Source organism: Schistocerca serialis, chromosome 4, assembly GCF_023864345.2.
Source record: "Schistocerca serialis cubense isolate TAMUIC-IGC-003099 chromosome 4, iqSchSeri2.2, whole genome shotgun sequence".
NCBI classification, from domain to species: Eukaryota; Metazoa; Arthropoda; class Insecta; order Orthoptera; family Acrididae; genus Schistocerca; species Schistocerca serialis.
Window position 1 is genome coordinate 838,927,548 of NC_064641.1, and position 12,032 is coordinate 838,939,579.

Here is a 12,032-nt window from a genome sequence, read left to right on the forward strand (position 1 = left end):
CATGAAAAACTCTACCATCTGGTGAGCAAGATGTATGAGACAGGCGAAATACCCACAGACTTCAAGAAGAATATAATAATTCCAATCCCAAAGAAAGTAGGTGTTGACAGATGTGAAAATTACCGAACTATCAGTTTAATAAGTCACAGCTGCAAAGTACTAACGCGAATTCTTTACAGACGAATGGAAAAACTGGTAGAAGCGGACCTCGGGGAAGATCAGTTTGGATTCCGTAGAAATGTTGGAACACGTGAGGCAATACTAACCTTACGACTTATCTTAGAAGAAAGATTAAGAAAGGCAAACCTACGTTTCTAGCATTTGTAGACTTAGAGAAAGCTTTTGACAACGTTAACTGGAATACTCTCTTTCAAATTCTGAAGGTGACAGGGGTAAAATACAGGGAGCGAATGGCTATTTACAATTTGTACAGAAACCAGATGGCAGTTACAAGACTCGAGGGGCATGAAAGGGAAGCAGTGGTTGGGAAGGGAGTGAGACAGGGTTGTAGCCTATCCCCGATGTTATTCAATCTGTATATTGAGCAAGCAGTAAAGGAAACAAAAGAAAAATTCGGAGTAGGTATTAAAATTCATGGAGAAGAAGTAAAAACTTTGAGGTTCGCCGATGACATTGTAATTCTGTCAGAGACAGCAAAGGACTTGGAAGAGCAGTTGAACGGAATGGACAGTGTCTTGAAAGGAGGATATAAGATGAACATCAACAAAAGCAAAACGAGGATAATGGAATGTAGTCAAATTAAATCGGGTGATGCTGAGGGGATTAGATTAGGAAATGAGACACTTAAAGTAGTAAAGGAGTTTTGCTATTTAGGGAGTAAAATAACTGATGATGGTCGAAGTAGAGAGGATATAAAATGTAGACTGGCAATGGCAAGGAAATCGTTTCTGAAGAAGAGAAATTTGTTAACATCGAGTATAGATTTAAGTGTCATGAAGTCGTTTCTGAAAGTATTTGTGTGGAGTATAGCCATGTATGGAAGTGAAACATGGACGATAACCAGTTTGGACAAGAAGAGAATAGAAGCTTTCGAAATGTGGTGCTACAGAAGAATGCTGAAGATAAGGTGGGTAGATCACGTAACTAATGAGGAGGTATTGAATAGGATTGGGGAGAAGAGAAGTTTGTGGCAGAACTTGACTAGAAGAAGGGATCGGTTGGTAGGACATGTTTTGAGGCATCAAGGGATCACAAATTTAGCATTGGAGGGCAGCGTGGAGGGTAAAAATCGTAGAGGGAGACCAAGAGATCAATACACTAAGCAGATTCAGAAGGATGTAGGTTGCAGTAGGTACTGGGAGATGAAGAAGCTTGCACAGGATAGAGTAGCATGGAGAGCTGCATCAAACCAGTGTCAGGACTAAAGACCACAACAACAACATCAACAACGGGAAGCAAAATCACAAGGGGTGGTAGAAGCCGGAAAGAAATTTCGAGCAGAATACAAAAGGCCAAAATTGCATTTAATCGTACTCATCAGCAATAACATCAGTCTGAAAATATGGAAACGTATGATGAAAGGTTTCTTTTGGAGTGTGGGTGGCCCTATACAGATGTGAAACTTGGACAATTGGAAGAGAAGAGAGAAGACTGCTAGAGGCCCTGGAGATGTGATGCTATAGAAGGATAATGAAGATCACCTAGAAAGACAAAGTAACAAATGAAGACGTGCATAGAAGAGTACAGGAAACCAGATCTCTGTGGAGGCACATCCAAACAAGAAGAGACAAACTTGTAGGACACATCCTACGACACAACATCATTGGAACAATAGCAGAAGGTGCTATTGAGGGAAGGAATCGGCGGGGGCGACCAAGCATATCATACATGCAACACATCATGAATGACGATGGATGTAACACATACGTGGTAATGAAGAGGAAGGCAGACAGAAGAGAGGAATGGCTCTCTGCTGCAAACCAACCTCAGGGTTGAACACACAAAAAAAAAAAAAAAAAAAAACAATGAGAAGAACGGTTTGCCTGGAGGCTTCACAGCTGCAGCCTTACCCCATCTTTAACGAGAGGCCGTGCTACCATGACTGGTGTGTATTCTGTTTATCGTTGTCCATATCATGCGCGATTGGTCGAGGGAAGGGGATTTCACCCTCACACAGCACAAGTTCTGGCAACGTGGAGGGCAAGCTTCTGTCTAGTCTCGTTCCCACGAGGCTGCACAGTGGAACTGAGAGGTGTGCAGCTCGGGGGCTGTTTCCATATATGATATTCTTGATCGAAGCTGGTTTCTTTCTGGGATAACTGTCTCATAATGGATAGGGAGTTGTGGGTTGCTTTGTATTTCTTGTAGGCGTTTGAAGGAGACATAGCCAGTGAACGTTGTGTGCGTAATTGTCAGCGAGTCCTAGCATTTCTGCATGGTTTGTGGTGCGATGATTTCACAAAACAAAGCGTGTCGACTGCGTCTCGACAGACAAGAGTAGTCTAGAATCATGACCAGAGTCAGAATGAACAATGGGGGAAAGTTCTTGGGCACAAACTTTGTGCAGGTTCACAAAGGTCAATAAAACTGCCTATTCTAAGTGGAGATAATGCTGTTACTCTCGAATAAACATTGACAATCAACTGAGAAGCGTTGTACTGTATTCACAAGTGAGAAGCCAAGTGTTCGGAAAGTTAGCAAAAAGATACGCTGTTAGGGCGACATTAAATTGCTGCCGTAGCGTATATTGAAATAAATTCGTAGAATAATGGGCACACGTTCTGTGTTGTGACGTATGATGAACAAGTGACACAGCGTGCAAGGCAGAAATTAATTCCTCTTACAATGGGTGCACGTGTTATCACCGTTAAAGAGTAATTACTCAAACATAGTGCGTAGGAACAAATTCTCACTTTCTCTTGGGAATTGGCCGGAAGCCAGAACGTAAACTAGGCAGTAAAATCAAGCTTTCAGCATCGTTAAAACCATTGGAGCCGCACTATTCAGTAAATTACAAAGCGCAAGACGAGACCGAGAAGAGACAGAAACACTGGTTGGGGACATTCTACTGTCGTAATCAATCTCCAATAGTGGTAGCTCTCCTTCCTTCACAAGAAAGACACAGTCTGGGCGGCATGGAACCTAAATCGGAGGACAGAATTTGGTCAGTTCTAGTCAATTTTCGGTCAGAACTATGGAAGACAAAGGTTGTTCTGACTGCGGCTTTTCTTATGAGCTTAGCCGTTTTTGCTACTGCTTTGTTGAACAGAGATTTAGCATCTGGCTCACTGACTCTACGCTAGACCTCGTATTTTGCCGCGAAGGCGCCTCATGTTAGAAAAGAGCGTTTCAGAGTGTTTTTCGTTACGAATAAACTCGTAGTGACTCATATAGTTTGGAGATAATACTATTCCTGGACGCCTTTCTCTTAATCGGAGACCACACCCAGAATTAGTATCAGGCAAATCACAATCTCCGAGTTGTAATGGGCTTACTTGGCTTATGTTATTATATGGTGAAAAATAAACGGGCGGACTGCACATTAGGATAGATATTCAGCCAGCCGTCCATTGTTGTTCTCTGCGAATGATCGTTGTCGTCCTGTAAAATATCAACGAAGTCTGTATGTAGTTTTTCTGTATTTTATTCTTTGCTGTTTTACCGCTGGTTATCTTGGATTATAATGATTTTGTATGTACAGGTGCAATGTAAAGTATTACATAGAATTAATATTAATATGTACTGTGTAACGTTGTTACCATGTACTATGTAATTTCGTTGTAATTCGAGGGCTTCGTCTCAGTAGAAAAATTAATACAATAATGTGGAATAGGCTACAAAGGCACAGATGACGAGTTACAGTGAGTTATGGTTTGTTGCCATTACGAGCATAGCTGAACACTACGAGTGAGAGGGACTGTTGTCATATTACACAGTGAACTGTGTATGGTCAGAATCCTTATCCTCAAAACTATATATATGAAATTTAAGTTGGGGACGAGTTCCTAAATAATTTAATTCTGGCGTTGTGAAAAATAAACGAGCGGACTGCACATTAAGGTAGATGTTAGACCAGCCGTCCACTATTGTTCTCTGTAAATCTTCTTATGTTTTTAATATTAAACTTACTCGATCGACCTTTTCCGCTCTTCCGAATCAGAAAAGTTTTTTTGTGGTATTTTGACAGGTAGGAAAACAATACAATGATGTACATATTCCAAAGATGCTACAACAGTCCTCTCAGGTAGGTGGTGGTGGTGGTGGTGGTTAGTGTTTAACGTCCCGTCGACAACGAGGTCATTAGAGACGGAGCGCAAGCTCGGGTTAGGGAAGGATTGGGGAGGAAATCGGCCGTGCCCTTTCAAAGGAACCATCCCGGCATTTGCCTGAAACGATTTAGGGAAATCACGGAAAACCTAAATCAGGATGGCTGCTCTCAGGTAGGAGTCTACATCATGCACATCTCTGCAACCGCATTGCTGATTGTCAACTGACATTACCTTGCTGTGAATTGCCAATACAAATTCCCACTATTAAAGTGCACTAGTAAATTCAAGTCAGTTTTCAATTTACTATTCAACAGTATTTCTGCAGTAACATCTCTGATTTACGTTCTGTGCTATGAAAGACTGTTTCAAATGCCAGAACTTTACGTAGTTGTCCCATAAAAACGTGCGTTGACATATTTGTTTATGCTGACGCCTTTATAATCAGTTAACTATGACTTAAATCAAGACTCCTTACAGAAACATTGTCTAAAGCGAGGTAATCATTCATTCTTTAGTGCTGACATTAACTTTATTCCAATAACGGATCATTTATTTGTTTGTTGACTGTTTTTCTTAGTAATTAAAGTTTCCCACCAAGGATATTCTGAATTGCAGCAGATTTAAACTGCTAACATCAAAGTAACCAGCTTGGTGAAACGGCTTTTCCGCATAACAAACATGTACTGCCAATTCAAATTTCCGGAGTTATTTATTGCTACGCCAACTCTTGCTAAATAGTATTTTATTTGTATATATATGTCTCACTTAGATGTGATTGAATTGTGCTTGTGTTCCATATCTGCGATCTCAGTCAGTCATTCTTAGAGACAGATATGATCTAAAATATGATTTGATATGTTAGTTCAGGGTAGAAGCAGTCTGCTTAGGAGTTGGTTTAAATGGACGGGTGTGAAACGTTTTAATAACAACAGTTTACGAGTTGTTTTGGTGAACGTCTTGCTTCAGAACATTTATGGTTTACGTGCAGTAAGGCACTTTTATGTTTTACACTCTAATTGATTAGGTGGCGGAAGGTATCAGCTGCATATTTACTTGTAGGACACTGTGGGTGTCATTATGGAACACGTAGCTGAGTGACAGTGCACGCAGCTTTTAATAAACAGTCTTCACCGAACAGCAGAACTAAGAAGAAGTTAGGAGAGTTTTAGTGTCACACTCGTCAGCAATATGAATCTCGTCTCAACGGCCCCATCGCCAAATCCTTTGTCGAAAATCATTTCAGTGACGAGACAGAAGTAATCTTGCAAGAGCAGATGTAAGAGGTGTTTCAGTCCATGACTACACATCTGTGAATGATTTGGAAGCACAGGAACATCATGACAGTAGCTTCAAATTGGTCCAGGATAGTCCTTATCTTGTGATATGAGTACATGTGGATTTTATTTACTACAGGATCATGTTGTGCTTTCTGGAGTAGACAATGCATCGGTCACGTTGTCGAGAAATGTGAGTTGAGAGCTATTATGATGATCCAATGGAGTTCTTTGTTTCAACAGACATGTGACTAGAGTTGATAACTGCTACTACTCTTAACAAATAAAATTTTTATTTTATGTGTTTTTTTCTTTATGTGTCTTGAAATAACATTTGTTCCATATCCTAAATAAGTAAACTGCTGTAAATAAATAAATTGTCTTAGCAGTAAGTTCCCCAAAAAATCTGGTATTAAATGCATGAATGAGACATAAGAGATGGTCCTTTGTGTGCATGAGTTAATTATACAGACATAAATATTGTTACATATCAGAAACGAAAAAAATGTTGCAACTGTTTCATTGTTACAAAAAATTTATCCTCATCATAACATATAATGTATGAGAGAGCACACATGGCATAATAGGATCACAAGTAGTCCAAAAAATAGCACAGCTTGTGTAAAGTAAATAGACTATTGGTAAAATAACATAGGATCATGCACATTTATATCTATTACATATATACTCAAATTAATGAATGTTTATATTATTATGACTGATACATATCATATATGGAGGGCGTACTCCGTCTCAGACAAATGTTGTGATTCGTAACACATACACTTTGACATTTAAACGAAAATAACATATAAAGTCCCTTCAGTATTAACTTAAAACAAATAAATGTTACGTTTGCTAATAATAGGTAAATGAGCAACAGTGCTGCACGAAAAAACGATAAGTACATTCAAGTAAACACCATAAGAGAGACAGAAATAAGTACATTTTCCTTCCACTTTCTTCCTATATTTCAATACTGGCCGCAAATAAAATATGTATTTTACAGTAAAAATTCCATTAGACAAAACTTATAATTCTGGTATTAAAATGGTCCACAATCCGTAAGGCACCGTTCACTAAATCTTTGTCATGTAAGTGTTCCAAAAATACAAGTGTATTGTAATAGTGCTAGATGACACAGATCACAGTCTACAAAATAACTGAGTTTCACAAATCACTTACACCCTAAAAAGCTCAGTCTCTCTTCAGTGAGAACCCTACATGTTCAAGGCAGTTTGATAAATCACTCAAAAATTATTCTTCAGGAACGAAAGAAATATAATACTGAGTAACGAACCTACTAGTTTGTACTAAGGTTCTATGGAACTGTTGCTTGCACTGTGATAACTTTTCCAGGTATCTAGTGATTCAGTCTTTGTACAATGTTTCCTCTGCCGTTTAACTCGTCTCCTGGCCATCAGGTTACTTGGTGTTGATTGGAGAATGGTGGAGATGCCAAACGCGTGATTCAAGATTATTGTAAGTGGCGGAGTAGTACTGTAGTAGGTGCCGAAGGGAAATTGTAATACGAGGCAGCGTGGATACTCTGCAGGTAAGTCTGAGGTAGGGAGGGAATGGCCGCCTGGCACTCGCATCAGTCAGCGATATGAGATCTATAGCTATTGTCACACCACCGAGGGCACTACCAGCGTGAGACGCAAGGCCTTCTGCGGCGTCAGTGGGCTATAAGTCTGGCAGCTGCTCTGCAGATATACGGACTGGCCACACAGGGTACAGCTAGTTGTACATTGTTATGAATGTCATGGTAAATTGTCGCTACACCAGGATATCGGATCCTTGACATTGACTCTACTCTTGGGCTGCTCTTTGGCTTCTTACGTGCGACTCTGTTACTGGAACTAGAGCTATCTGCTGATCTCACTCGGAACAATGGCCAGTTGGCTCTTGTGTCGGGATCGTTAGCCGATTTTTGTTCAAAAGCTTTGCCGAAACAAGGAAAGAAGCTGAAGTAATGAATTAAATTTCTTGCCAAGACCGGAAGTTGAAGCCGGGTCTCCTGCTTCCTGGACAGATGTGCTAACGACTACACCACTGTGGCACTGTAGCTCGTACAGCTGCTCGGACGCCCTTGTCCAATGCTCTCCCTAAGACAAACCAATTAAGCTCTTCTGTCCTTAACGAAGGTACAGCTGAGACGCGTCCGATTCCAGGGAAATGCAATTCCATTCGATCACCTACACCTGAGTTATAGGCATGATTTCCTCATTACGTAGAAAGCTGGGGTGCTTGCTATGTCCGCGGACCTAACCGAATCACGCGCGCCCTGCCGTCGCTCAGCCCGGCCGCACATGCGCGGTGGTCGGCCTTAGGTTCACATCGCGGCCGGCAGAGGTTCAAGACGTCGCGCCATTCAATAGTTCTTGCCTGCAGCTCCCTCTATGGCCACAAGATATAACGGGAGCACAGAGCTGACGCCACGGCCACTCGCTCTTGGTCGCTAGCTGTGTTAATATCGAAGTGTTATTGTATAGACCTTATATGACAACCTTGGGCTTAGAACTTAGTTACGATTTGGATTGCACTGTGGATTTGTGAATTGTATTGTGAACTTAATTACGTAGCTACTTGCTATGAGATCAATAGACGGTGCGTGCTTCAGTGTGGAGAATAAAGATATGTAATCCTCCTGATCGCTGGAGCCTTACTTTGAGACTAATCTTTCCTCGGCCATCAGATCTTGCGTCACACCCCGGTCTCGTCCTGCTATCAATTCCAGTTGCCGCTCCAGGCAGACATAAAAGTGCTATTTCAGTATCGCTGAACCTCGGCAATACTGGCGATTTATGAAGGGGAAAATGTGCTGAAGCCTTCAACTGAAGTTTGTGTTATGGAGGGAATTGGACTATGGTTCCAGAAAGAGATTTTCACTCTGCATCGGAGTGTGCGCTGATATGAAACTTCCTGGCAGATTAAAACTGTGTAACGGACGGAGACTCGAACTTTGCCTTTCGCGGGCAAGTGCTCTATCAACTGAGCTACCCAAGCACGACTCACGCCCCGTCCTCACAGCCTTACTTCGGCCAGTGGACTATGGTTGTCTGTGGAGCTGTGGTACGCAAAATGGCAGGCTTGTGTAATTGGTTAGTACATCTGTGTAGTAAGCAGGCACGAATTTTAATTCATTACTTCAGATTCCATCCTCAGCGAAGATAAAGTTGAGAATCGTATATCGCCAGAAAAATGCAGTTCCATCAGATCAATAGATTTTTCTGGCTTCCCCCGGCACGGGTGGCTGGCACTGTCAAAGGTTCACCTTCCATTGCGTGCAGTGGACTGGGATCGAACGCCCAGTCAGGAAAGTCGTAGAAGAAACGTCGGCCAGGAATCACGACGTGGAAGGCGAAACGCAGTAAGTCAACAACTGGTCTCGAAGGCCTCGACAATTTTGTCACTCGGAATGTTTCTCCACTGGATTTCTCTTAGCTCTGTGCTGCTCCACGGCGATCCCTGCACGTGGCTGCTAACTCCGTTGCTTCACCGCACAGTTTTCGTAAGCCCTCAAGCTTTGTAGGCGGCCCGGCGATTGGAGAACTCGCTGCCCTTCCTCCTGGTCACCCAGAGCGCGTTCTCGCCGTCGAAGTAGTCCTCGACTTCGTTGAGCGTGCGGCCCTTGGTCTCGGGCACGGCGAGGTACATGAGGACGGTGCCCAGCAGCGAGAAGGCGCCGAAGGCCCAGAAGACGCCGGAGACGCCGACGGCGCGCACGGCCACCGGGAAGAGCTTGGCGACGGCGAAGAGCACCAGGTTGAAGAAGAAGTAGATGTAGCCGCCGGCGATGCCGCGCACGCGCGCCGGCAGCAGCTCGCCCGTGGCGACGATGGGCAGCACGAAGAAGCCGGCGGTGTTGGCGGCGATGTAGAGCAGCAGGCAGGCGACGAGCGCGGGCGCTTCGCCGGGGGCGGCGGGCCGGCCCGGGGGCCGCGCCTCGCGCAGCCGGCACACGGCGGCCACGGCGCAGGCGGCGGCGGCGGTGGCGGCCCCCGCGCCCACGGCCATGGGCCGGCGGCCCAGCCACAGCAGCAGCGCGCACGCCAGCACCGCCACGGCCAGCCGCACGGCCGCCGTCAGCACCGCCGCGCCGAACTCGCCGCCCACGCCCACCTCGCCCGCCTCGTCCGCCTCGCGGATCAGGTCCACCGAGTAGAAGATGAGCATGAACGTGCCCGAGAAGATCTGCGCCATGTTCACCAGGTTGACGATCAGCACCGGCCGGTAGACGCGCGGCTGCAGGAACGTCTGCAGCAGCGACGGCCGCGCCTTGCCCGAGCGCGCCTCCGCCGCCAGCGACGCCTGCTCGGCGTGCATGCGAGACACCATCTCCTGCAGCACCCCCTCCACCTGCACACCACCTTCCTGTTGACACTGCTTAAGAGCAGACCGTCATCCAACTCGCCAAAAGTGTCAATTTTTAATTTAACAGACAGTGCTATTGAGTGCTGTGTTCACGATTACAAGCTACGTACACATACATCCAAATTTAAATGCAGCAAACCGTTATTTCCCTGTCCTGTGTCTAATTCAGGATATAATCATACGACTACAGCTTGGCTACTGAAATGAAGTCAAATGAATTTCAAAGAAAAACTTGCATTTAGTCGCCCTCTTTAAGACAGTCATGACTAAATACAAATTTTTTTATTAGTAGATCAGTTTACCTTTAGGAAAGTAAGGGCACCAGACAGGCTACTCTGACGTTGCGGTTGATAATGGCAGCAATACAAAAGAAAAATCAAGACGATGTAACATGGTGCAAGACTTTCGAAATACTGAGAAAAATAGGAGTGAGCTACAGGGAAAGACAGGTAATGTACAACAGCGAAGAAGAGGGAACAAGAACAGCGGAAAAGAAGAAAGAAGTGCTCGGATTTAAAAAAGCGTGCAAGAGAGGGACGTAACCTTTTGCCCCTAATAATCGATCTGAAACAATGATGGAGATAAAATAAATATTCAAGAATGGAATTAAAATTCAAGGTTAATAGATAGAAACGACAAGATTTTCTGATGACACTGCTATCATCAGCGAAAGTGAAGAAAAATAACAGGATCTGTTGAGTGAAATGAACGGTCTAATGAGTACAGAATACGGTTTGACAGTAAATCGAAGAAAGGCGACAGTAATTCGAAGTAGCATAAATGAGAGCAGCCACAAACTTAACAGAGGTTTCGGTGATCACGAAGTAGATGAAGTTGAGGAATTATGCAACCTAGGCAGCAAAGTAACTCATGATGGATGGAGCAAGGAGGACATAAAAAGGAGACTAGCACTGGCAAAAAGGCTTTTCCTGGTCTACTAGTATCAAAAATATGCCTTAATTTGAGGAAGAATTTTCTGAGAATGTACATATTGAGCACAACTTTGTATGATAGTGAAGCACGGACTGTGGGAAAACCGAAATAGAAGAGAATCGAAGCATTTGAGATGTGGTACTACAGAAGAATGGTGGACTGATAAGATGATGAACGAGGAGGTTCTCCACAGAATCGATGAGGAAAGGAATATATAGAAAACACTGACAAGAAGAAGGGACAGGATGGTAGGACATCTGTTAAGGCATCACGGAATAAATTCTATGCTACTAGAGGGAGCTGGATTGGATTGGATTGTTTGGGGGAGCAGACCAGACAGCGAGGTCATCGGTCTCATCGGATTAGGGAACGACAGGGAATGAACTCGGCCGTGCCCTTTCAAAGGAACCATCCCGGCATTTGCCTGGAGCGATTTAGGGAAATCACGGAAAACCTAAATCAGGATGGTCGGACGCGGGATTGAACCGTCGTCCTCCCGAATGCGAGTCCAGTGTGCTAACCACTGCGCCACCTCGCTCGGTACTAGAGGGAGTTGTAGACGGTACAAACTGTAGAGGAAAACAGAGATTGGGATGCATCCAGCAAATAATTGAGGACATAGGTTGCAAGTACTACTCTGAGATGAAGAGGTTGACTCAGGTGAGGAGCTCGTGAGTTCGTGGTGGGCCGCATCAAACCAGTCGAGATACAGATGTGAAAGGAAAATAAATGAAATCATATCTGAACTGCCTGAAAGATACTTAAATGTGTGACGCGACCTTTCTGCCATGCCCACTTTTTAAAGCAACACTTCAATACTAGCTGGGTGAACAACGGTCCCTTAAATTTCTTTCAAGCAAATTTGCACGGGATGCATTGGTCACATCCAGAAGAGAACGGGCTCTATATTGAGGAAACGGCAAAACATTGGAAGATGGCAAGGGCATTGAGTGGCCACAACAGACTCATAAAGAAAATGAGAGACATTCTTCGAGACTATCATGGCTATGCTGTCAGACAGAACCTATCTAGAGTAGGTGACATGAAAAGTGCAGTAGGGGTAATAAATTTCCACATGGTGTCAACAGACGAACATCCCATTCATCATGTATTCCACATTAGCTGATGTAAATATCTACTGGTTTAGAGGGGATAATAACCACTACATTCACAAGGAAAGGCTTCCAAATTGTATCCTGGATGTTGTCAAGCGTACTTA

The 12,032-nt window shown here is 43.9% G+C and overlaps 1 protein-coding gene across 1 annotated transcript in view; it reads right to left on the reverse strand.

The window, feature by feature from the left end:
• Positions 1-5,774: 5,774 nt before the first annotated feature.
• Positions 5,775-12,032, reverse strand: part of LOC126474802 (facilitated trehalose transporter Tret1-like) — a gene marked incomplete at its 5' end in the record, with an annotated part of 65,899 nt that continues 59,641 nt past the window's right edge. The window contains one exon of the mRNA XM_050102273.1: positions 5,775-9,865. Coding sequence (XP_049958230.1) covers positions 9,026-9,865 — 840 coding nt within the window. The remainder of the gene's footprint in view (positions 9,866-12,032) is intronic.